General features: G+C 34.8%; 2 protein-coding genes across 2 annotated transcripts in view; one reads left to right on the top strand and one right to left on the bottom strand.

Moving 5' to 3' along the window:
• Positions 1-6,033, top strand: part of LOC128994412 (centrosome-associated protein 350-like) — a 52,054-nt gene extending 46,021 nt beyond the window's left edge. The window contains exons 21-23 of the mRNA XM_054418967.1: positions 713-765; positions 4,483-4,614; positions 5,099-6,033. Of these exons, the coding sequence (XP_054274942.1) occupies positions 713-765; positions 4,483-4,614; positions 5,099-5,791 (878 nt within the window). The 3' untranslated portion in view covers positions 5,792-6,033. The remainder of the gene's footprint in view (positions 1-712; positions 766-4,482; positions 4,615-5,098) is intronic.
• A 1,084-nt stretch (positions 6,034-7,117) lies between these two features.
• Positions 7,118-27,520, bottom strand: part of LOC128995506 (dynein axonemal heavy chain 6-like) — a 45,324-nt gene continuing 24,921 nt past the window's right edge. The window contains exons 25-48 of the mRNA XM_054420524.1: positions 27,090-27,286; positions 26,195-26,440; positions 25,433-25,670; positions 24,720-24,880; positions 24,255-24,396; positions 23,509-23,694; positions 23,253-23,425; positions 22,971-23,151; positions 22,185-22,364; positions 21,440-21,676; positions 20,881-21,027; positions 20,069-20,176; positions 19,482-19,564; positions 19,071-19,272; positions 15,440-15,680; positions 14,821-15,024; positions 14,494-14,592; positions 13,605-13,747; positions 13,094-13,264; positions 11,862-12,041; positions 11,332-11,424; positions 10,546-10,749; positions 9,983-10,100; positions 7,118-7,423 (exon numbers count right to left, since the gene is read on the bottom strand). Coding sequence (XP_054276499.1) covers positions 7,194-7,423; positions 9,983-10,100; positions 10,546-10,749; positions 11,332-11,424; positions 11,862-12,041; positions 13,094-13,264; positions 13,605-13,747; positions 14,494-14,592; positions 14,821-15,024; positions 15,440-15,680; positions 19,071-19,272; positions 19,482-19,564; positions 20,069-20,176; positions 20,881-21,027; positions 21,440-21,676; positions 22,185-22,364; positions 22,971-23,151; positions 23,253-23,425; positions 23,509-23,694; positions 24,255-24,396; positions 24,720-24,880; positions 25,433-25,670; positions 26,195-26,440; positions 27,090-27,286 — 4,164 coding nt within the window. The 3' untranslated portion in view covers positions 7,118-7,193. The remainder of the gene's footprint in view (positions 7,424-9,982; positions 10,101-10,545; positions 10,750-11,331; positions 11,425-11,861; positions 12,042-13,093; positions 13,265-13,604; positions 13,748-14,493; positions 14,593-14,820; positions 15,025-15,439; positions 15,681-19,070; positions 19,273-19,481; positions 19,565-20,068; positions 20,177-20,880; positions 21,028-21,439; positions 21,677-22,184; positions 22,365-22,970; positions 23,152-23,252; positions 23,426-23,508; positions 23,695-24,254; positions 24,397-24,719; positions 24,881-25,432; positions 25,671-26,194; positions 26,441-27,089; positions 27,287-27,520) is intronic.

The following is a 27,520-nucleotide window of genomic DNA, read 5'->3' as shown; positions in this document are numbered from 1 at the left end:
TCATTTGATTTGTCACAAGGGGTACCTTGCTATTAAAAAAAAAGTTCCGGGGAGGGGGGGGGATATCTCACAAATTTTATGAGGCAATTTTAAAATTTGTTCACTAAACATTTTATTTTTTCATGCTCTTTCATTTGATATATCACAAATGGTACCTTGCTATTTAAAAAAAATAAGTTGGGGGCAGGGGGCAAATGTGAATGTAGCGTTGAATTCAAAACAATTGGGCCCCCTACGTCAATAGATGATTCCCGCAAACTGCATATTTCTATCTATTGCGGTTTTTACATAAATAAAGATGCAAGTTTTTAAAAAATCACCCTGTATGTATGATTTTGAAACATTTAATTTTTAATCCTCCCAGGCATTTTATAATTAACAACTGTAACCAAATCAAGAATATAAGAATCTCCTAGGTTTTTTTTATAAAACATTGTGCAAAGAAGCATGGGCAACAGTTGTCATAAAATGATAAAGGAAGTTAAGTTTTAGCTGTTAGCCTATTTCAAAATCTTTTAATTGGCACAGTTTTACTTCCACAGCTTTTGGCCATATGGTTTGAACCTAAATGTGTTAATTATCCACATCTTTATCATTCCGACACACTGTTCATATGGCCGGTGTTTCATGTATGCAATTCAGTTGTATGCTGATTAACGTGTCATTTCAAGTTTTTGTTACTTCTTGTTTATTTGTTGTTTGGTGTTTCCAGTTCGTGAAGAAACTACGGCTCCATCAAAGCCCACTCAGGGCTCTAATAACGAGGTAAGATGCATGAAAACTTTTTAGATTACAAGTATTGGTTTAGAACTAATAGTTATATTGTAAAAAAATCAAAACTATGGGTGAATTTTGGTAAAAAAAAATATACATAATCTTGCTTTTAAATCTGTTTACTTTATAAGTTATAGAACTACTCATACTTAAAAGTTGTTTATGTTAGGGAGTTTCATATTTTATAATAATAAGGTTAAATACCTGTTGTACTTGTCAGTGATCCTGGAATTTAGGTCAGCGACCCAGGTTAGTACATACAAATAGGAATAAAACATTATTTATATTTTATGCTTTACATTTTAATTATCTATTTTATTTGGACATTAATCCACATTTCTCAAGAATTTTTTTGCATTTATCTACCAAAAATATTGCTTAGAATAAAGCAAAGTATAGAGGTTTAATGCGATTAAATCATGAAGTAAATAAAACTAATTCTTTTTCATCCACATATGAAGTGTCAGATTCAAACTTTTTAAATTTTTAGCTCTAAAACTTAATAGTTTTAAGCCACACAATATTTTTATAATAAATTGTACGAAATTAAATATAAAAAATGTTGTAAAATAAAACATTTTTTGTAAAATCTGAATAAGTAGATCTCATTTTTCAAAGTAGGGCTCATTTAAAAAATTACGATTAAAACGATATATTAATAATATTAAATTAAGAGTTCCCATATAAAATTATAATATGTGGACCCTTAATTTGCAAGTCATTAGAATTTATTAAGGATTTTCACACTTGAAATCTAAATTAAATTAAGCTTTCAAATAAGCCTTACAGCTTGAAAAACGCCGAGTTTATCTTAAATAAATGGTAATTTCTAATATACAAAACAACTTATTCATTAAATAAGCCAACTAATTCATAAACAATATGTAATTCATAAATTTATATCAACTGTTTCTGTTTTTATTAAGAAGCTTCATTTCAGAACCTTTAGAAATATATTTAATATTGTATATTTATCAGTTTACATACTTCGGCAAAAAGAAACAAACCTTTAAAATGCTTTGTACCTTTATGTAACATTTCAAAGAGCTATGAAAAATGTATATTTTTTATATAACCCACAAATATTTTGCATAATAAATATACGATTAAACTTAACTATTGAATAGCTAGTAAATGGCAATTTTAACAAACACTGTAACGTAAATCCAGTAAATATGAACATTTCTCTTCATTGTTACCCAGTACAGAAGCCATGTAGACAAAAAAACATTTTTTTGTATTATACAATTTTCAAAATAAAACGCTTGAATCCAGAGTTATTAGAAAACCAATGTAAATCAATGTGTTGGCGTAAAAAATTATGAACCTTCCATTTTTGGACTACTGCCAAGTTTGACAAAGCAACAGAGATCTATAAATGTTGAACTAAGCCTTCTGGATCTATTAATGTAGACTAGGCTTTAAATAAACTGCTTAAAATGAAATGTTATTTTACCAAGGTGATTTTTTTTAATATTCCATACAATGATAATTACTTTATCTTGATTTTATTTTCACTCCATGCAAAAATGGTTTTGTTAAAGATTATGTATAATCTAATTAAATAGCAACATAAATTTATTTTTACTCATCAATTAATTGATTTCTTTTAATTTCTGCTAAGTTAATACATTATTCAGCATCATTGACCACAAACTACTATTTTATCGGATATTTTTTATGTAAATCTCAACAAGCGCCGGAGCAGCGTGTGCGTGCGGACACTGTAAATAGCCGGCCGTATCCGCTGTGTGTTGTGATATTAAGACAGTGACGGTGTGACGGCGCCGCGCCGTGGCTCTGGCACATGTTTCCGCACTATTATTAAACAATCTGAGTTTTGTGATTGCCGTATCAGCAAGATCATGTTCATACTAATGACTAAGCAGGTCTTGTCTATTGTTTACTGTTTACTGTTGCTTAGGTTCAAATATTGTTTGCCCTCCACTTTGTCATCAGTCTGTGGATGTGTCTAGCCTAGTTGCTTTGTATGTTTGATATTGATTTGAATGTGTAAAATTGAATTCTCTGATTTGTTTGAAACTGTAAGCCTCTGAGTTTTGATTTTGTTTTGAAATTTTGTCTGATTTAGTTTGTTAGTTTCAGTGCTGAAATTTTGTTAAATTGAGGAAATTACTTTTGTTTAACTAGTAACTTATTAAATTTATATAACTCATATTATCTAATGTAATGTGAATGTGTGTAAAATAAAATTGTTGTTTGCTATAATTTTAATTTCTCAATGCACATATTTTTTTAAATTATAATTTTACTCTACTCAACTTTATTGAATACAATTTTGTTTTGATTGTATTTAAAATTGGTTCCTTTTTGAAATTTTTCATGATGAATGTATAATAAATATATTGCAGTAATGGATTAGTTAAAAATACTTAAGTAGGTACCTAATTTTGTCAATGATAATGAATTCAAACACTCTTTTAATTCTAATGATGATTTACAAATTCAAAATATTTTTATTTTACGGTTGGCGTTGTCTTCTTATACTCATTTAAAAATTTGACTTTTAGCCAAAAGTCTGATCTAAACAAAAAAAAATGAGAATCTGAACTTAAAACTTCTCAATCAGTTTTAATGAATATTTGATGAAAGAATCCTTTTTTAACGACTATAGCAACTGAGATTTACGAATTAGATATTGACTTTGTGATCAAGTTTTTAGGTTTGGTGTGTTATTTTTTTTTATAAGTAGATGCTAGCTTGTAAACAATAGTTTAAAACAGCTTATTTGTTTCTCGCCTACTGAAAATTTTAGTTCTAATGATTGCTGGTCACCCCTAAATTTGGAACTTGACCGAAATGCTTTTTATCATGTGTGTAACTGACGTGAATTTAAGTGTTTGTCCCGTTGCTCTTCACAATATGGGGACAGTAAATAACCTTGCTTTCAAACAGCTTGGCTCAAAATATTTTGTCAGCTCAATTCAACTATTTTCTTTTTCAGTCCAAACCTGGCTGCGACTTTTAACATGGGAATGGAAAGATGTTTACTCTTCATAGTCAAAACTAATACAGTACAACCACTAATCAGTCAACTACGGGACTGGGACCACGGTTGGAACATTGTAAAGATCGAATTAACTGAAGACCATTTAATATTAAATAGCCAAATTAATTACTTAACTGACATTTATTGTTGCGCTATCACGGAATACAATGATAATGTCCCCGTGACGGTTAAATATTTTGTCTATATCGCAGGAGACTTTTAATGTTTTGCAACAATTTCAGGTGACAACTATGATGTTTCCTTTACCACAGGAGATATCAAGACTAAAATACTAGAGTTGGGCACAATCGCAGATAACTATAGTTTCCATGATTGTTAGAGATGTTGATGATGTGCACACCACTCCCGGATATTCAGAATTTTACCACGATCGCCAAAGAATGTTCCGTGACCGTGGGAGACGTTTAATATTTTATTTTGCCATGATCGCGGAAGATTACGATGTTTCTGTGACTGCAGGGGGGGGGGGTTATAAACAAGATTTTTGCCGCAATAGCGGGAGACGGTAATGAACTCTAGTCGGCCATAGCAAATAGTCACGATATTACCGCAACAACATTCAACATTGTCAACCGGCAATGGCACGGTCAGATTAAGTCAGAATTCGGGCTGGATGAGGTCAGGGTTTGTGGGATTCTACTGTAACAGTGTTTTCACTGAACATGTGTTATGTGCAGGTGGAGTTGACTGCAGGCAATGAGAGTGAAGTGTGGTTTGAGGAGGAGTTGCCAGCTGTTAGTCTGCAGACACAACGAGAGGCAGAGGAGTTGCGACTCAAGCAGTTGCAGATAGAGCAGGAGATTGAACAGGTGTGTTTTACTTTTATTTACAAAACTGCATGTGTTGGTTGAACAAGGGTTGCTAATGAAAATTATCTCATGGATGAAGTAAAGAGCATAGGTGTGGTGTCAGATTTAAACTGGATCAATGGAGACCTTTTATTTATGGAAACTGGACAGCCCTTGTATGACTATATATACAAAAAAATGTATAAGCAACAAGTAAATAATAACAATACTTTTCTTAACCACAAAAATATTTTATTGTAGCATGTAATTCAATATACTTTACTGTGTCATTCTAGTGTCACAATTAATTAGCTAATTAGCTCCTTTAGCAATACTGCATAATTTACATAATTTGTACTCCCTAATGATCCCTTGAATTGCTTCATAAGATGCTCAAAACTCTGAAGAAAATCAAATTTCTGTGTGGAAGATGTGTAGGATACAAATCAAATGTTTTTATTCATGTTTTAAGCGTATATTTGAACAATTATTAATGGATTTTCAGATCAAACAGTTGGAGGCTCAAGAAAGCATTCCCTACTACTATCTACGAGAAATACCTAACAAACCTCCCCCTCCGTACACACCTCCGGGACAGTCAGTCGCCAGAGAGACACGACTGGTCCCTACGAGACGGGAAGACATAGAGAAACTGGTCTCCACGGCAACCAAGGAGCTAGTGACAGTATGGCAGGCAGCGGACGACCTGTCAGCAGCTGAACCTACTGAGGAGTATCGCTCGTTAAAAATCGGAAACAAAATTTACAACAAGTTCTTGTTTGACTTGGTGAAACAAATTTTTGTGAAAATCACATCGACCGGTGTCGATGAAAAAGAACTCCCACCCTGGGAAAGAACTGGCTGTGAAATGAAACACTTTGTTTTGCCAAAGTTCACAGAGGAATCTATCAGTGATTTTGTGATGAAAAAGGTGCAAGTATTGTTTGGTTTCGAGCCAGACTCGATTAAAGAGAGTGGCATCATCGAGTGGTCGAGGAAAAAACGGGACAGAGTGGATGAACTACTTGTGCGTGAATCTCAAGAGGAAGAACGGGATTGGACGGACTACTCAAAGTGTGCAGTGGCTGTAAAGAATAATGTAGCTTTAGGTATTTTGGATAGTCTCTTAGAGGAGACAGGACAGGTGTTGAGCGAAGCTTTACATAAGAAACTGGCATATTGTCAGAAGTCAACGTGAGTTTGTTGCAACTAAAAGAAATTAGTTTTTTTCCAGTTGTATTTTTAAGTTTTGTTGTACGTGAATGAAAAGCAATTTCAACCTTTAAATTGGACTTAATAAATAAAGAATAAAGTCATGTTAAGTTATTATGGCAATTTTATCATAAATTAGATACCCTAAACTAGAGTTGTTATTCTAATCTAATTACTCAAATTATTAGGTAAAATTTTTGTGTACATTTTCTCTTGTTTTTCTCTGTATTTACACACTTTTAATTTTTCTTCAATTTTATAACTGTAAGATATTTATAATATTTAATTGTTATCATTAACAGAATGTTAATAGGACAATTATAGTCAAATTTTGTACAATTTTTATATTTTTAATAAAGAACATTCCGAAGTGTCGATATTATTATATACAACCTACATAGGTAAAACTATATTTTCATCAAATATGTACATATTTAGAACATTTTAATATTGAATTTATATAGTATAAAATAAAAATGTTTAAAAGCTCTTTGTTTTGTCAGTGTAGGGCCAGCCACCCAGCCCCAATTGGTAAAAAGTAGTAAAAACATTTAAGATTTTTGCCACACACAACCTGACCAGGATGTAGATCAGAGGTTGGCAAGTTTAACAGTTGAGCTATGTTTGTAAATATTATCAACTTGGCTGGCCGTTGTGTTTAAAGTTACTAAACAATAATCCACCTCCACATTTTAGAAGGAACACCTATTTTATGATGGTCTAATATAATTTATTAAAAAATACTCAAGAACCTGCAATTACAACTAGGTTTTCAGTTGAAACTCATACTGCATACAAACTAAAACATCCTAAATGGGATTTGTGAAAATGCATTCCATTTTCTTCAACCAATTTTGGTTCAAATTTCATTTCGCCAACTTTCAGAATAGATTTTTCTGTCGGTCAGTAACACATATGACATGTATAGGGCCTATTGACTTGGATCTTGTGCACAGTAAAATCCCGCTACTCAGGCATCTGATGATCCAATATTAAATCTTAATTGCCATTAGGATACATTAGATAATAGATATCCTTGATTTTGCCAAAATCATGGTCAAAACACATTTTGACAACAAGTCAAGTTACAGAACATTCTTTCATGTTATTAGCCTTCGAATCATTTCTAGTAAATTTAATGAACTCGTTCGAACAAATTTTGGAAGGATAAAGTTTGATGGGAACGATTAAGACAACCTTACACTACTTTCACACTGCAAGGTTTTCATTGTTCGGTTAAAAACTGTAGGTCAACCCCATGTTTTTTTTTTACTAGTATGATTTTTATTTGTATGACACAGTAACTCCAAACAACCACAATCAAATATTTGAAGGATGAACAACTTTGGTGAACAAAAATATTTAATTTAAACAAAAGAAATGTAGACCTAGTCCGAGAGCTGTGTAAGCAACGCAGTGCCCCTCAACACCCAATGGTTCTCGGAGAGCCTTGTAGGCAGTGGCACAGTAACCACATAGTTAGTGCTCTGCCCCGTAGTGCTCAGTACTCCGGCCCGCACTGACGTCTTGTACAGAGGACAACTGTAGCGCAACCGGGACTCATCCTGCTTGGTCACTGGCACCAACTGTACAACCGGCAGCGGAGGGTTGATCTCTCCTACAAGTAAATACAACACAGGGTGAGTCAAATAACTTTGTTGTATCATTTGCCACCAAGGCATATTTGAGAAACTCTTGTGGAAAGTGTTAACTGTGCAGTAGCTGAGATTGACCATCCGTAGTGGATGAAAATACTTGCAAGCTTGCAAGTCATCGAATTATATTACTCCCCCCCCCCCCCAGTCACCACCATTCCAGCTGTGAATCAAGTTTGGTTCATAGTAGTTGTGCTGTGATCAGGATCACTCTGTTATTGTCACAGAGAGGTAAGGTACTGAGGAAACTCGCTATGGGCCAATGCTCAAAATGTTTAGCCCTTGTATGTTGTGCTGGAAATATACTTGTGACGATCAAGAAAGAGCTGTCGAGTGGCGAGCACTGTGCGGATTTTCTATCACACAGAGTACAGGGTCTTCCACCATGAGCGTTGTAGTATATGAGGGCGAGAGGAGTGGTGTTAGACTTTGCTTTAGACACCAGCACTAGTGCTAGACACAACTTTTGTGTACCATTGAGTGTTTTCCACTGTACCTTACTTCTCTGTAGTTATTGTATATATCGTGTCAATTAGATGACATGTGGGGAGGGTAGTGCGAGAGAGACAGAAAACTTCCCCCACCACTATTCCCCTACATACGTATTATTACATATTCCTTAATACATATTCAATTAGATGAAAATTGTTGAGATGACTGAGAATAGTTATTTGTGTAACTAGTGGTGAAAGTGGCACTTTGCTGCACACGAGAGCAATGTTTACGCACGAGCCGCAGGCGAGTGCGGAATGATCTCGAGTGCAGCAAAGGCCTTTTTCACTCGTGTTACACATTATATTTTTCCTGCAGTCACTATAAAGCATATAAATAATTAGTCTTTCAAACACTATACAACACGTTTTTAGGTTCATCTGACAACACAAATGGTCCTAGAGAAAGTAGTACCCGCGGTCCGTATCACTCCGCTATTTTTCCTCGGCAAGAAATGTGCTCCGCATTTTGAGAATATAGTTCCGTATGTTTTTGTAACTTGAAGTGGTTTCCGCGCCTAAAAAAAATGCTTTAAAGGTATTTTCTTGTTTATTAAGATCGTAGGAATGTTTTAAAAACATTTAAAAGAAAAGTCCAGAAAGTTCAGAAATACCAAAACTATAAACACAAAATGACAGGTTAAGAGGGTTCCCTACCCCCATTGAAAAACGTCAGAAAACCGCTTCGCGCGGTATCATATAGCGATTCTAGTTTTAACATTTAAATTGTGAACCAAACACCATTTTGTACATAAAGAGTGGTTCTACTAAGTTTGCTTTTTAAAAAATGTCTATGCTTACGCAATCAAGGGCAACGACCTGTCAAAGTTAGTGAACTTTACAGTTAAAGTTCACTAACTTTGACAAGTCGTTGCCCTTGATTGCGTAAGCATAGACATTTTTTAAAAAGCAAACTTAGTAGAACCACTCTTTATGTACAAAATGGTGTTTGGTTCACAATTTAAATGTCAAAACTAGAATCGCTATATGATACCGCGCGAAGCGGTTTTCTGACGTTTTTCAATGGGGGTAGGGAACCCTCTTAAATCATAGTTATAATAGTCAATCAGCTGCTCATAGTATTATTATCTTTAAGTGTTGCCAACCTATTTCCAAGCGTACACGGATTACGTGCATAATAGAACCACGCTGTTTTGTGTTGTTTCGTTGGAATCCTGATGTGCGGCAAAGTATAAACCGTACGACAAAGTATAAACCGTACGGCAAAGTATAAATATGCAGCAATTAGCAGCTTTCTGTACTATAAACAGTACAAGGAAGCTAACTTTGTCGGGTGACTGTAGGAAAAAATATAAAAGCGATGATGATAAGGGAAGTGTTCTAATGAGGTATCCTACTAGCCACTTTAACCGGTTCAATCTGTATTATTTTTGTTTCATACGACAGGGGCAATATATAAACAAACATCACTGAATGACTAAAAACTTTGTAGAAAAAATCTCGCTAATTAAGTTATGTGTGCTGGTAAAATATTCACATCTTGGCAACATTGAAACAAACTCTCCCTGGCTACTAATAGCAGATGATACTTTGTTTTTACACCATTTTTACCCACACTGATTAACAATGCAACTAATTATTCATCTGAATTTATGAATAGCCTTTGACTAATGATACAGACATTCCATCCCCATGTTAAAGTTGTCACGAGTTTTTAAATGAAAATCGTCACAGTTGATGTGAGCCACCGACAGATTGCGCAGATAGAAATTACTGATTTCTGTCGAATACGCGAGATTTTTACCAGCCAAACTAATGGAATGGCTTATTGTGAGCTATTGCAACTGTTATGACTCATCAACTTGTTCAGAAACACAAAATAAAGTAAAAAATAGAATTTTAAACACTAGCACATTCTGTGACTGGCCCACAGAACTACGTCCTTTTTTTCAGTATCCAACAGTCAATGACATAGTGTTATATTTTGACCCCGGATACAGAATTGTTATGAAACTTGGCTATCCTGTCAAACACTTGGTTGTAGTCATAGTTGTATGTTTGTCTAATTACCTGATCTTGGATCAGATAAAAATCCAGATTTAACATCAAAGAACCCAGCATCCAAGAACAATCCATGGATCAAAACACCATCAGTGGGTGGTTGCAAATTTTGGTAAGCTTGTGCATCCTGTAAGATTATAAACATTAAATAGAGTAAAAAGCTTAATACAATGAAAATATGTATTGTCCTTAAGTAAAACAGTTATCAGTTATGGCAAAAATAAAACAAGCTTGTACCTTTTACTGATGAACGAATTTCAGACAGATTAGACGATTATCTTGCCTTAATATTTCTCTTCAGTAAGACAAAACGACTTAAATTCTACTATGTTACATGAATTTGTCTACAAGTTTTTATTGAGGTACAGAAAAGCAAATGGATTATTTCAAACAATGAATTGTCCTTTACGGGACATGATTGCTTCATCAGAAGATGAATATACTGTATCTAAGATCTCTAAACGTATACAAAACTCGGTGGAATGTAAATTTTGTTAAATGAATTACTTATTTGACTTCTCTCCAAACTTTACTGTCAACCATCGCATATATATTTTTTTACTGGTGCTCACCTCTTTACCAAATTGTTTGTGGAAGCGTTCAACATCCTCTTGATCTATGAATATGTTCATGGGATCTTTGAAGTCAACAACCAGCTCATCAATGGCGGTGTTATACTTGCGAGCGTGAGTCTGCAGACACCCGGTCATGAAGCCTTGGGGGAAGAATAACCCGGACAGCCAAAATGAGTTAGGCTGACCCCATTTAACCCACATCTGCAATGGACTTGTATTAATAAATCGCAAGGGTTTCTTAGTCAACCATCATATGGTTTTTGTTTAGTTAGAAAATAAAGGTTTTTTTTAAATTACCTTTTCATGAAAGCATATTGTTTTAAGCTTGACACCAATCATTGCTTGCACGTTTGTACTCCAGCATCATAAATAAATAAATAACATAGATGGATGTATGGATACAGACGACTCACGAAAATCCCACATCTCACGGAATCAGGAGGGTTATACATTACCTAAAATCTAAAATAATATAAAACTGAAACCTAACAAAATAATACTAAATTTTACATTATCCCTGTGAAATTTACTGTTGACCTTATATGCACATTTAAACTATCAGGCAATCAAATATAGTGAGGAATTATTTTGCCCAGAAAAAGCAATGAAGCAAAACAAATTAACTGTGAGTCCCATACTTTGGAGGACGATGTTGTTTGTGTCCACAGCACAAAGTCTTTAATAACATGATACAAATAAGAAATTGTTAATCTCAATAATACTGTTTGGAAACTAAACAACTTTTGTTAAACTTTTAATATTTTAATTAAAATAATCACTCACTGAAATAAAATCAAGTCTTAGTTCAAGATCTCTTATCCAACTTCCGAGGCTTTTCAACGATGGATAAGCAGTTTTCGCCCACAGCTTTGGAACCTACACACAAAATCATGTTGATTATAAAATCGGGGGTTTTTTTAAATATTTACATTAACATAAATAGTCGTTCATGGGGGAACAATTTATCCATTCACAAAAACAAAAACTATTACAGATTAATTGGGTATAGATGCTAATAGTTCTTACTGAATTACAATTATTTAATTAATTCTTTAGCAGGTCAATATTTTGTATCATTATGTTTCATAACTTGTTAATAGCAAAGCATATCTGTTGATTTCTGACAATGTAAAAGCCATCGAGAGCTACCAAAAATGATGTTTGTTTACAATAAATTTTTGTAAATTTTATTCAACTACTTTTGTGCTTGGTTTAACCCTTGTAGCAATTTCATTTTTGTGGAAAAGCTAGCCAGTATATTTTTAAATAAATACAAAATTAAATAGGCCTACCAAAATGAAAAGCACACCAACCTGATTGTTTAAGAAGGACGTGTAAACTTCTTCCAGTTGTTCAGACATAACCACAAGGCCTTTTATGGCCAACTGCAACTCCTTCAGGGAAGAGTGGATGACTCGCACCAACTTGTTGAACCGATCAACTTCTTGCAACAAAACTGTCGTCAAAGAAGGAAGAGACCCTCGCGAGTCAAACTGCAATGACAAATCCCAGATGTTAATGTTTTAAAAAAGCCTCTCGGCCAGGATTGTGGTTTTTAAAAATAAAGGGACAGCAGCTAGCTTTACCTCAGAAAAAGTCCAGATAGGCTTAGAAGGCACTGAAGACACAGAAAATTCAGATTCATACATCCCTCTCAAGTATGATAGTACAAAACTAAACTGATAGAGTGGAATTTTTTGAAAAAGAGTCTGGCTCAGAAATTTTTTTTATGATTGGCACCAAAGTAGAAAGGGCCATAAAGAAAAAATATTTTAGGACAGAGGAAGCTCTTGTTGTCCGAGTGATCCTATTTTCCTAGATAGTTGAATCTAAAGCCAGCTAAAAGATTCCGTGTTTTTCAAGACTCATTATGACCTCCTAGGAGCAATTTTACGTCCAGCTTGACAATGATGCCATAGGCATCGAAACCGGTCGCCCTATTGACGAATGGACAGAATAAAGGTACTTAACCTCTTGTATACAATAAAAGATAGGGTTTAAATACCGAGTTGTACAGCATTATCTTCTGATCAAAACCACCACTGTTAGATGAATTTTAACTCAGACTGACAAACAGAAGTAATGCGCTCTAAGCATTAAGCCTGTTCTGGCTGTTACTATTGTACTGCTGTTTTACAATAATTAAGTAACACTTTGCATTTAAATAAAGTAAGTAACAAGCTAATTTTTATATTCTATGCACCCATAGTATCTGTTACTTGTTTTTATTATAGTGCAAAAATATTGATGATCAAATGTTGCAATCCCTGATACCTTTGATTAAGAGTGCATGAGATTGTTTATGGTAAATGTGTTAGTTCAAACTAAAATAAGAAAAATCGCAAATGCTATCACCTAAAACAGTTCAGCAATGGACTCTTTAAACCAAAGCAAATAAGTAAAACTGATTTTTTTCCTTAGTTCTAACTGTCTTTTTTCTTTCATAACAGAACGTAAAAAGGAATGTTGTGAGTGACAAAATAGAATTCAAACACTAAAAGAGATTCATTTCCCCCATCAATAAAAAAACCACCGACACTCTTACCCGAAGTAAAGATGGATGAGTTTCATCAGGATCTATCCTAGTTATTATTCTTTCTCTGATCATGTCTGCCAACTCAAACGCAATCTCATCACTAGATTTCCCTTTAGTCCCTGCAGACTCCCTTGGTTGTACCTCCATGATAGTAACTATCACACCAGCAGTTTCTTTGGTCTGAAACATGCAGTCAGGGAGTTAACATACAAGATTTTAGATTATTAAAAAGATTATTGTTGTAGAACTTAAAGAAAAGCCCTACGCTTTACGCTTACTACTTCTATTTACCTTAGAAAGGTAAAACAACTACTAAGGCTGTCTATTAAGACGTATTGACTGGATATAAGTCTCAAATGACCAGTTATGTTCCCTTTGCCTTGGTAAGATTCTGTTATTTGATAAGTTATGATCGGTAATATTGGTAAGCTGTAGGGTTGGCCCTTACCCGTAAACATTCACAATAATAATTAATCACCTTTGAGGAAACCTTTTGTCAACTTAAATAGTGTACACATACTTGGAAAGCAATGTTTGCGTTTTCATGCAGACCGAATATCTCAGGTTCTTCAATGAGTGGAAGCCTGTCAATAAACTCTCGAAACTCTGCTAAAAGGGTGACGTTAGGACTGTAGTAGGTCCCAGATTCCGAGTACTTGTAACCTGTCAAGGTAAAACAAACAATCGTCAATCAAGGTCAAACATTTTAATAGTGACAAGTAAATACAGAATTATTAAAACTTTGGACAAGTTTTGATTTTAACTTTTGAGATTCAATTGGCGAGTTTTTAAATTCAAAAGTTTGGAAAAGTTGAAGATTTTTGGCAGTTCTGGTTAGAATTATATTATTATCATATGTATTGTTTATGCCCCTTTGTCTTGCAAGCACAGATTTTTACAAAAAAAAACATTAATGTGTTTAGACAACTAATCTATAACAGTGCATCTACAGATTCAGGGTGTAGGTCTAGAATTCAGACAATTCAAGGATGATCATTCAGATGACCAAGGATTATATTGGCAACAAGTATATTACATTTAACTTGTATATTTGGCAACGTCGTGCTAGTCCAGTATTGCTATTGGCTGTCAGATTACACTACTGCAGACTCTCGTGGCCCCTAGTGTGGTCATATATTCAAGTTACTATGTCCGGGTCAAGGAGTCAATATCTTTCAGTTTAGATAGTAATCATTTTATTATTACCTGTATTTTCTTTTTGCCTTGACCAAGGAAACTAAAAAAGTTTTGGGTGTATGTTTTGAAGTTCTAGATTTGGGATTCGATTTTTAAGTTTTGATTTCGGTTTTGAGATTTTAAATCCCTGGTTTGATTATTATCATATTCTAACAGTCTATTTTTAACAGTATCAAGGTAATTTAGACCGGTAAAAAAACAGCACTACAAACCTTCTTCTAATGTTTCTGGGGAAAAGAATCCCTTAAGAATAGTCTTCAGCGTCCGCTGATCCCACTCATCCGTTACTCGGCCTCCATAAGTCACTTCACCTGAAATTTAAAACATTGAATAATTGAAAATTGCATATCAAATTACATGATTTTAAAGTATATGTTTACGGTTTTTCCCCTTCCAAACTGGATAGGAAGCCCAGCTTTACTAAGTGACCTGTATCGATTGGGTCACATAGTCTAATGAATTGATTAGTGATAGGGTGACCAATCGTCAAATTAATTAAGTTTAAACGTCCAAGGGGGAACTCGAGCTACATCATTTACCTGTTGTATACTCGAGTGCGTCCCACGGAATCTTGTAGCTATCCAGACAGAACAGGTGGAGGTTAGACAGAGCACATTCACGATCACTGTCGTTAAACTCGTACATGATGTTCCAGCCAAGAGGTCCAAACTTCTTTCGCTCCTGTATCACAGCGTGAAACATACACAGCCCAAATATCATCTTGCGCCATTTTCCATACAGAGCTGCAACGGACAAAAACAATCCACTAAATAATACGTAAATGATAAGGTGAAAATACCGGTTTTACTGTTGAATGATCCTGTATTTTTTTTGCCAGGTTACCACTGGTTTCAAAACCAAAAGGTTCATTACTCAAGCTGAATGATGAATTCTAAGATAATAAGAACAACACTACTGAAAATGTTAATAAGTTTTTCATATGTAGAAACACTCAGGTAATTTATACATGATAAATAATTACCATTAAAACCAAAAGTCAAAACTACTTTTTCTTTATCACCTTTGGATAGGAAAAGTCTCTTTATTACTCTACAACTATGCATATCATTGCAAATCTACCGTTTCCATATCCAATGTGCTTCAACTTTTAAAACAGCTTTACAATGAAACATTCCAAACTCTTTACTGGAGACTCACCATGATCCTCAAAGAAGTCTTCAGAGATCTCGTTAAAAGCTCGTTTCAAATTTGCTCTGATACCTTTAGGCGGTTCATTGGTGACTTTTACTGAGTTTTGCAAAACTGATACAGGGAACCGGTTTGAAGGCATGGAGCTCAGGAACAAACGGAAGTCTATATGAACATCCCTCGGGTTTTCTTGGATCTGCAAGATGATCCGCTCCATGTCTAACATCCATGAGGAAGCCAAGTGACAGTTCTGGAAATTATACCGAACGATATTATGGTTAGCATCTAAACATTAAATGCACTTCACCTTCCATCTTCACCAAGCTAAGCAATGCCTTTATCATTAGCATTGGTGGCGACAAATATGATATTTTAATTTGTGGTTGCAAGAGGGTCAAAACACATCTGGTGAATAGACTATAACTCTTTCCAGCACGGAAAATACAGGTGTCAGGTGACCCCAACCTGCACGGAATTTTGTTGTTGTTGAAATGTTTGTAAATACTTTATAATTTGTGTTTAGAACCATACTAAGTTTATAAGGTTATATAAAAATGCATTAACATTTTTTTTTTCATCAGATAGTGATAAAAGGGAGTTACACATATGTAACACCGTGCAGCAAATGGAACATATTTTATTGAATCCCCTAAATATTAAAAATCAATTTAGAGGGTTTCTTTGGGGATATCATAAATACAAATGCAAATTACAATATAAGAAAGTATATATTAATAAGGTATATTAAAGGTATATATTAAAGGTTATATAAAAATGCATTAACAATTTTTTTTGTCATCAGATAGTGATAAAAGGGAGTTACACATATGTAACACCGTGCAGCAAATGGAACATATTTTATTGAATCCCCTAAATATTAAAAATCAATTTAGAGGGTTTCTTTGGGGATATCATAAATACAAATGCAAATTACAATATAAGAAAGTATATATTTTACACATATACCATATAAATCAATACAACATCATATAGAGACCTGAATAAATGTAGCAAAAGAAAATTCACACACTGATAAATGTAAATAATTATAAAATGTAAAAGTTACTTAGCCAAAACAAAGTAATATAAAGGCCAATTTATATTTAAGTAATATAAACATAAATTTAAAGGCGGGTTACAATAAAAAAATGTTCCAATATGTCCAAACTTTATCCTAAATTGTAATTACATAAGAAAAAACTATCAATATCGAGCCAAAAATATGAGAAAACCTATTTATAATGTCATATTATTTATAAAAATACATAAACGCAATTAAAATTAAGTTTCTGGAAGATTTTATAGTTAACTAGCTGTGTACCCGTTCTACGCACGGGGATCTTATAGTAATCAGTTGAAACCTACAGCAGTTGGTTTGCATATTTTCAGATATGCTGGCCAAACTATTTATTATACATAACTTCATTTTATGTCGTTTGTTGTTGTTCCGGATCGGTATGACAATCAATAAAAGGCTAAATTACCTGTGTCCGCCGGTCGATCCTAATGTATCCTATTACAGGAGATGCATTTCGGCGAAATTAAATCGCCATCATCAGTCCTAATATAAGGTCTTGAGCTTCCCCATTAGGTGCATCTTGGAGTTTTTGAAACACATACACGACACGAACTGTACACTTATATACATGACGAATAAAACATAAATACACGGTAGGCCTACTTTTATTTTACTATGGACAAGTAGACGCGCGTCGGTCGTGTGCCGAGTCTCGACTGAAAACGCTCATTTAAAAAATGTAAGTTTCCCAGCAATATACAACACTGATTCAAGGTCTATTTCCCGGTTATCAAAACTCAAGAACAATTTTATACACAAAGAATCTCTATTTTCATTTACTGTTACCCTACATATTATTGCACTTGCGATTAATTACATCCGTTATGTAAGGAAAAACGTTTTTAATCTTAATTGGTTTGGACTTGCTTCCAAAACGTGATCGGAAATGGTTGCGGTATTTGTAAATAACATTCAATGTAAACATATCAGTGACAGCTAGAAGAAAAATAATCTTGATTTGAACAGCTGTTCGTTATTTCATAGAAGAATATGTGCTAAACATTGGGACAAAAATTTACAAAAGATCGCACAAAATTGGGTTTTTAAACGTCCGTCATTTTCTTTACAAAGTGGTGACGCCATATTTTAATGGCTAAAGACAATCTCGGCAATCCAGTGAATACATTAAAATGATTTGGAACTTGATAGGTACTCTCGTTTTTCAGGAGTAGGCCGCGTAAAATAGCTCTTGGGTCGTAACAGATAGGAAGACAGACAGAAATTTAGATGAGACTTGTTTCGGTTTCTCTAATGTATAAAACGTAAAAATAACCTAAAAGTTTATGATTCTAAACAATGTACAGACAAAACTCTAATTTTATTTATATAGATTTATTATTTATGGATAGATATATTGGGAACACTGAGCTGCATGGTGTTACATTTGAGTAACGCACTTTGAAAAGTCAAAATACATTCTAGTTTACTGATTTTATGACTCTAAACTATTATAAAGGACGCTATTATAACAGTAAATTACAAAACAGCATGTGAATTATATAAGCAATAACAACATATCTTTAATTTGCATAAAAATAAAGACGGGATCTTGCGCACAAGTCTTTCACCAGGAACAGCTGTTTTCTAGGAGTTATTTGTCAGAATGTAAACAAATGGATGGTGCTGCCACCTAGCAAAGGTCCATAGTACTAACATTTAAAGTTTCCAGATGCATAGCGCTAGTAGTCTCGTTTACAAAAAATAAAATGTCTCGCGTTACAAAGATGTAACACCGTGCAGCAAAGAAGTCAAAAAGTCTGTTACATAAATGTAACACTGTGCTTGAAAGAGTATGAAACTATAAAAGCTCATTTAAAGTATGAATGAAGAGTACTAGTCTTCTTTTCATCAGGGTTTACACCGGTAGCTTTTTATGTAAAAGAATAACAAAACCCTTAAGTAAACGAAGTTTAGGCACCTCAAAGTTTTAAGGATATGCCATGGATCATCCGTTTACTCCCTCACCAAAGTCAGAGAAACTAACCACTAGAGATTTTTGGCACACCTTGCGGTCTTTTAATTTTGGATTTTTCCCACACAGTTAATTCTGATCGATTTTGATTGGACACTCCAATCATGTTCATTCGCCTATTGGGTCTGATGATGATTGGAGTGTCCAATCGAAATTAATCACCACTTACCATCTTTTTTGTATATTTACCGTCTTGTGAGTAACAGTATAAGCGTATTGTATGTTTTAAGAAGTGTTATAAGACGTTTCTTTTATCTACTTTCCGTAAATTTACAATGCTGATCAAGAAGTTATTAAATGAACATTAGCAATACTGGCATTCATAACCATGAAGCCTAATAAATGAGATTTCAACCACACTGAGAAAAGCCACTCAATTATTGGGAGCATGCATTAAAGTAATTTCAATTGAATTAATTTATCTTGAAATATGATTATTGATTACAGTTATTAAAAAAAATTCACAACTGATAAAAAATTATTAAAATATTTAAAATTGGAGTGGTAGACTTAATTTTAAATAATTATTTCCGTAATCATCATTTAGACACTGAACTATATTTGAAGACCAAGATGTAAATAAAACACACCTGCAAAAACACCCAGTCCCCTCGTTTTTTCCCTGTGTCAATCATTTTCTCAGCGATGGGTCCCTGGCCCTGACCCAGTGAGATGGACTGAACCCGGTCCTTGTTACCAGTCTCTGCAGCGAACCTCAAGAACGCTCCTACAGGGTCTGACCCAGTTGAAAGCACAAACACCAAAGGAGTTACGCTCGAAGTGTCTTGGTAACTGAACAAAGAGAATACAATACTGCATTATTTGTTGTATCCCGAAATATGCCAAGATTAGATCAAGTTCAAAAGCCACAACAAAAACAGAGTTAATTAAAAATAAATATTTTAAGTTATTGTAACTGAGAAAACAAATAAAAACAAATATAGTCTAGTACAAATTATGATCATACAAATAATAGCAATGACAAATTTCAGAACACTTACAGTAATGGTAGGCTCACAAGGGGACTTTCAACAAACGCTTTCCCAAGTTGTGTTTTCACGTATTCAGTTACTGCAAAAACTAGCTGAAATGAGAAATGAACTTAAAAATATGCAAATAATAAGTCGAGACAAATACCATTGAAAAACAAGCTACAAACAAACACTGTTTACTTATAAGATTTTTAAAATTCAAACTAAGCCAAAATAAGTATAGATTATGGTAAATTAGTAGTACATATTGCTTAATCGGTAATAGTAATTATTTACTAGTGTGTGTCACCTTAAGCACAGCTTTATTAAGTATGGGTATAATAGCGAGAATGAGCCCAAATAGCTAAGACAATGCAGAAATTTCTATCGCACAGGGCACAGTCTCTTCCTCCACCGAGAGTGTTGTAGTACATGAACATGAGGGGAGCGGTGTTGGATTTTGCCCTAGACACCAGCATTAGTGCTATACACGACTTAAGTGTTCTATTGAATGTTTTCTTTTTACCTTAATTATCAGTGGTAGGTTGAAATTGAAAACAGTGTAAACATATGCTAATTAAAAAATGGAAGTACTTGTAAAGATCACATTTCCTGACCTTTTCTTCTTTTAGGGCTTTTAGTAACATCATTTTCTCAAACTCAGTCAGTTTTTCATTCCAATCTACTCTGCTGATTTTCTTTTTCTTCGGGTCGAGTTCAATGATCTGAAAACATAGGTTTAAGAAGTAATTAATCAAACAAATGTATCACATTGCGAGACAGTTAATACAACTGTAAAACTTGTATTTAAAAATTTGTGAAAATCAAAATAAAGCACTAATATAAAATATTTGATTTTAGATGTACAGTATATAAAGTCTGACTATGTTGTAGCAATAGTCAAAGATATTACCATTATTTTAAAATTTATTAACAATACCGTTCTAAATAGAGTCGACTCTCGCTCATCCGGACTAATGTGGCGGAGGTCCGGTCCAGATTACGGAAAAATCCGGACTATCGAGAGTCGAGCAAATACAGTACTGTATATAGCCGTTTTTTTTTTAATTTTGTTCCAGGTCCACAGTATTGATAGCCGGCAAATGAAGTTCCACCGGTAATAATTTTTACCGCCGTGTTATCAGAGTTTTTGATTAACCAATACTTATATAATTTATTTCCTCTAATCAACAAGCACCTTCTTATCAACCATTTTCCTATCCACAAATCACTTAAACATATTTATTGTTACGGGTATTTTTATTTATTTTTATTGTTATTTATTGTTGATTTTTCTTTTGTTCTATTGATTTTCACATTGTATTTGTGTGTTATAAGTTGGATAACTGTTTGTTGATTATTTTTAAATGGCTCTGCCGTTGGTATATATAAATAAATAAATAAATAAAGGATAGAATTTTCTACAAACCTGTTCAAAGTCTCCCACAGAGATGGTTATTTTGCTAGTGCATTCTGACTGTAGATGTTGAAAGGATGGAAAGTTTTGAGTCAAATACAAAACACAAGACCACTGATTGTCTGACAATGTTGGCACGTTAGGTTTGTTGGGCTGGTCCTGTCAAAAATAAACTATGTGTAAAATACGTCTTAATAGATTAATTTAACTTGTCAGCTAATAATTTAATGATTTGGTTTATTAACGCAGAGTATGTATTATTTTTTTGGCAATTTAATCTGTAACCATAATACAATTATGATTTTATACACAACAATGTTTGTTTTAAGCTCCTAAAAATAGCTGCTCATGAACAAAAATATTGAATATATTTATGTATAAAGAATAAAAATTCCCTTGCGGCAATTCTCTTTATCTTAATAGTTCAGAAATAGTATATAGCCTTGGGAGTTAATGGTGTTGACTGTTCCCTATTGAAATAGTAATAGCTTTATATTAGAAAGATTTCCCAAATAAATTATATACAAAAATTAAAAATTGAAAATATATTATACGAAGCTACGCAACATACAGCGCCAGATCCAGTGACAGCGCCTCTCAGTAAGAAGCTCCACTCTGCGTCACTGATGGCGCCGGCGCCTCGGTAGATACTGGCGCACAACATGAAACTGAACACTAGCTTGTGGCGCTCAAACAGCCCGCGCGACACGTTGGTGTAGACGGCCAGCGTGATCTCATCTACCAGGATCTGCAGACGCTCTGACAGCTCCGAGGCAGCTGGGCTCGTCACAATCACACCGTTGAACACCTGGAAAGTAAAGTTCAAAGACGTAAACAATAAGCTCCACAACCACTAGTGCACTACAAACTAATGAATGTGTACAAACACTTCAAAGAGATAAGCTCATTTCAGTGCTAATAAATGCCTTGTTGCGGACAGCCATTTTCAGAAAATTCAACTGAAAGAGGTAAAGACTAACTTGTTCCCCAAATGGGAGTTTTAGACTATGAGTTTAAAAGAAAGAGGGCTATGTTTCATTAACAAGAGGTAGTGACAGTTTGGTAGAATTTAGCTTATTTTTTCTGTGAAATTTATAAAGTGGGCTACAGGCAAAGAGGCTTGACTAAAATGTTGAAGAACAAAATTGTTTTCTTAAATGACATCAATATCAATTGATAGTATTCCTGCACTTCAATATTTATTTTGTCAGATTGGACATCCTCATTAGTATTTCACAAACCACAACAGACAGCTTTGTTTAATGAGACTCTGATGTAAGGACAAATTATTTTCAACAATACTACAATAGATATACCTGGTTGAAGTACTTGAGAGAGAACTGGTACATGGGGTCTATATTGGCCAGGTCTGCCACCACAAAGTACAGTAGAGACCCACGGTTGGCCACTGTTCTGTACTTCTCTCTGGCCGTTGAGATCTTCTCTTCTGTAGCCTCCGCTTCCATCACCCGCGCTCCGATGATGGCTGACGTTTCCTGTGAACACAACAAATCTTCATCTATAGTGGTTTGCTAGAGTGGGCAGGTTGTAACTGTACCATTTTTTGCAGCAATTATATATTTTTAAAGCTATTTTTTTAATTAGGAAAAATCTAATAAATTTAAATTTTCCCCATTACTAGAAGTTAGTTATTGGTGATTACTGATTATCTTACTTTAATCTTTATCTCTTTGAAAACACCCTGTCAACCATGCACTAACAATCAATATAAATTACTGAAATAACAAACATACATAATATTTAACAAAACTAAGCATTGGAAATGAAATAAAACTAATTATTGGTTTATGAGATATTGATAAACTGAAAACAGTGAAAACGCTACAAAGTCCGACATTATTACAGTGATCAATTTAGTTGTAGTGATAAATGTACTGAGTTGTACTTTTGCACACTATGTGAGTGAGTTTGATCTAAATAAGTAGTGTAAATGTGTGACAGTGCTGCAAATAAACAACCAAGAAAATGTCAAACATAAACGCAAATCTAAAATCCAACTGTAGCAAGATATTCATACAAAAATACAAAAACAAAATTGACAAACTACAGTTTGATTGATCAAAGCCATAAAGGTACGGTACTTTGCTTTCATTCAGGGTTTCTATCAATTCTTCGTCATCTAAAATGTTCCCTTCACTGGCAAACAGAAGCTTGAGGATTTTATCTTCGATTGCTTTCAACTGGCCTTTATCATTATTGATCCTCACAATGAGTTCTGTTCTCTGGCTTTCAAGATCTGGCTTTTCTAACCTCACAACATCTCTGAAATAATTATTTAATAGTTAATAGTTTTACTATTTGAAATCTGTTACAATAAAATTACTATACCATATTTTACTCTGATAATCTGTATTTAAACTTACGCCAACAGCTGATCCTCCAGACCGGAGAGAGTTACGGTAAAGTTGATCAGAGTCACTTGAATGCAGACCTCGGGAAGGTAGTGTGGGTTGGATAGTTTGGTTGTTACGTATAAACGGAAATTTGAATCATACTCCACATCAACATCTCCTAGGCGTATCATTAATCTTCCTCCCTAGAAGAAAAAATTGTGATTTAATTGAACACAAATTTTGTTTATCGGAACCAAAAACCACAAGAAACATTAATATAGTTTACCTGGATGAAAGTTTGCTTCAGCATAATTGGGCCCAAAGTGGGGTCCAATACTTCTCCGACTTCCTCAATCAACACAGGCATTCCAATTCTGATGCCGGCCTCCAACATTCGTACGTAGTTGGAATCTGTGAGTTTGACGATTTTCAAACTGTGGTTTGCCTCCATTTGGCGAATCCATTGGTTTGCCTGAAAATCATTTGAAAGGAATGAATCATTGAAGCAATGTAGGTGTTGGTGTAAACTTAATAGACTAGACACTCACCATAATATTAATCAAACTATTCTGAAAAATAAAATAAAAACTATCAAGAAAAATAAAGAAGCAGATATTGGAAGGGTTGAAGGGTAATTTATAAATGAGAAAAAAAAATCTGACAGAAAGAAAATATATAAGACTGATTGTAAAAAAAAAACCAAAATTACCAAATGGTCTGGATTAGATGGAAATTTAGTAAAATTGCATGAAAGATAAAACATATAATTTATATGACTACAATAAGCACATGTTGCTCACAGAATCAAAAGACCCTTATCGTCCCCGCGATCACCGTAACTTCTGCGACAGCAAAAATATCCAAGATTATCTTTTATTTTGATCCCAAAAATAAGAGCTCGGCTCACTCAACTTGAGCAAAGTTGACCTAAAAATTATTTTTTGTCAGAACCGTCACGTCAGACCAACTGTTAGGATTTGCAGACCCCTATTTCTGCGTTCGACTAAGAATACTATATTGTGACAAGATTACCTGCTCCTGAGGGTCAATCATGAGAGGCCAACGACCGGCCTGTGTGACCAAGATGGCGTTCTCAGTAGACACATTGTCCCTAGGCAGACCACAGCTGTTCCACGTCCGTATCTCATAGGGATCTGCCAGCACTGCTATCAAGCTGCCAACACCAACATCAATAAATCAATGTTTCAGATGGGGGCTTTACCAAGGTGTATTTCAACCAACCCAAATTTGGATGAAAGATGGTCAACAGAATGGTTGAGATAACGAGCATAATTTGTTTATACTAATGTATGACGTTTGATTACAGTAATCAAATGTTATACCAAATCAAATGTTATACTATTGACAACAATCAATGAAATCGGTTGTCAAACAAACACCAAATAGAAACCTAAACTTTCACGTGACATCAAACACAAAACGCTTGATACAGTACAAATGTTTCCCTCTTCCTAGGTTCAAGTATACAACTAGTACCTGAACAGTGGAGAAGCAGGTATTTGCAGATCAGTCAGCTGTTTGGTCCACAAGCGGGTAAGTTCCTCTCTGTAGGAACTGGTGAAGGCTCCGAGGTAAGCCATACAGGCAGCAGCCACCAACACATCTCCTGTCAGGTTCTTCAACGCTCTACCCAGCTCCTGAACAAAACATCAGGACAGTTATCTTGAAAATGGGATACAAATCTACAGAAATTCATCTGACAGAAGACAAAGACTTTATTTTGGAGGTAAAATCAGTGCCAAAACTATCAAAACTACAAGTGCTAAAATGTTCAAAGATATATCAGACAATAATTTGTTTGTATTTGTGGGTTCTTTCATCTTTTACTCAATTGATTGTTATTGAAGGCTTTATCACAATTGAAGCCTTTAACTCAAGAGACATACTTCTTTTAAAATGTACACCATTAAAGATTTGTAAAAAAAACTGTCATCGTCAGGCCTTAGTTGGGAACTGACCATGCAGCATAGTAGGTTCTTTCATCTTTTACTCAATTGATTGTTATTGAAGGCTTTATCACAATTGAAGCCTTTAACTCAAGAGACATACTTCTTTTAAAATGTACACCATTAAAGATTTGTAAAAAAAACTGTCATCGTCAGGCCTTAGTTGGGAACTGACCATGCAGCATAGTATGCAATTACTGTAAAACAAACTCAACAAAGTTTTTTAATAAATGACCAACTGACCTCAACGGACTGTTCCCACCGCACTTGCTCATCACCCAAGGCCATAGTGAGTCTACCAGCTCTGCCCAGCCTAGCACTACATTGGGACATCTTGGCCTCCAGGCTAGCCTTCTCAGCCACACTGGCGTCATACGTGGCCTCCAGCTTGGCTATCTGGGCCTCTACATCAGCCAAGTTCTGCTGCTTCTGTCTCAGCACTGCCATTACTTCACCTAGCTCCTTCTCTGCTGCCTCCACCCTGAAAAAATATCACAACAGGCCAGTAGCATTGACTTTTGGATACCAAAGTTGAGATCTCATCCTCATCTATATCCCTCCATCAGAAGGAAAGCTGAAGTTACCTTTGCACTTGCAAAGATTTGGTGAAAAATATTATAAAGCGTGCGTAAGACAATCTGACCTTGAATGTACCTCCTACTGTACACCTTTTGCAGAACTGTATCACATTAGATTTACCATCTTATGGGCTATACCAATTGTAGAGGAAACTGCTTTTTGTTCCATCTCAGCCTCACTGAATGAAACATAACAGTTTGCTTCTATCAACATTGAAAACACAAAATGAGTCTGCAATTGATAATTAAAAACTTTCAGACTGAATTGACGCCTGAGAATCAGCCAATAATTGTTGCATATGTAATATACAAAGAGTGGCGCTCTCACACCAATGCCGATAGCTAAATTATTACTGTGAACAACGCTGTAGCACTGAAAGGGTTAATAATTGTCTTTGTAATCATAAATACTACAACCATCACTCACTTTTTCCTCTTGGGGTCGACAATGCGGAACGTGACAGCGTAGCTATCAATCGCCCGCACCCACATACACATAGAACGGCAAACCTTGCTCTGGGTGGCGACCAGATCCGGGACAAACTCCGGGTGTTCTATGTACTCCTTGAGCTTCTTCAGCATTGAATCCGGGATACGATCCTTGTCGTAATCCTGTAGCTTCTTCAGGAAATTAACATCTCCCAGTACTTGCTTGGCAGATGCCCAGTCTGTCCTGGAATCAGAAAATGTTATACAAGGTTAAGAAAAGTATAAACCACTAAAGGGCAGGTATCAATTGAATAACACGTTTTTAATGTGTTCAAGTTAAGAAAACACACTGTTAATGATTCAAATTGGACCATAAACTATTGATTCCACTAATTAACTAATTGACTAATTGAACTAATTGATTTTAGTCAGTAACAAAACTATATACTCATTCATTCAACTTAATTATCTTCGTGTTTAAATATACACTATGGTGTGTCAGTAGCAAACAATGTAAGTATGAAAATAAACAAACCTTTCAATGCAACGGCCATTGTCATGTAGATACTAAAGTGGACATCCGACCAGTTGTAGCCAAATATTCAAGAACATATTTTAGTCAGTCACTCACAGAAAGCGCTACTGTAAACCTATATTGCCTCCTGTAGTGTTTGATACTACGATGATTGATGTGACTAAAGAGATGCTACGGTTTACAGCAAGTCTTAGTTAAGTTTGCTTTGGTTAATAAGTTGATGTATTCGACAGAAATTACTAATTGACATCAGCACACTCTGTGGGTGGGTAAATTAAACATCAATTTTCATCTAAACTGACAACAGCTTCAACATGGTAATGTGATGTCTACATCAGTAGTCACTAGTGATACTTACTTGACCCCGAGAAGTAGACAGACAGCTTCCATGACAAACTTGACCAAATGGGGAGGTTTGTTGAACACTCTGAGTTCGTTGATGTCCGCTTTATTGAGACTCTCTAGAGCCTTGGACGCAGCCTCCATGGCAGGCAAGGCCAGGTCTAGGTCTGCCTGGGCCTCATCTGCCAGTGTCTGCATCTCTGCCGCTTTCATCTGGTTGTTGGAATACAACAGAGCCAGTTATAACAAAGTACTTCAAATACAGCAAACAATAAGCATACAATATGAGAGGCGTATTCAGGGACATTCTCATTGAGTTGAAAAACTTGTTATATATTTATGATGTTTTAAAATTAAATACTTGTAGCAGCTGGTCCATATAGAGGATGAATTTAGAATCAAAAGTCAGGGGAGACATTTTTTTTGTCCTATGACACTGGGCCCAAG

This window comes from Macrosteles quadrilineatus, unplaced genomic scaffold, assembly GCF_028750875.1.
Source record: "Macrosteles quadrilineatus isolate MER2022 unplaced genomic scaffold, UCM_ALF_1.0 Scaffold_5__1_contigs__length_97177068, whole genome shotgun sequence".
In the NCBI taxonomy this organism is placed as follows: Eukaryota; Metazoa; Arthropoda; class Insecta; order Hemiptera; family Cicadellidae; genus Macrosteles; species Macrosteles quadrilineatus.
Note: the sequence above shows the minus strand (reverse complement) of the source record. Positions and strands in the feature narration are given on the sequence as shown.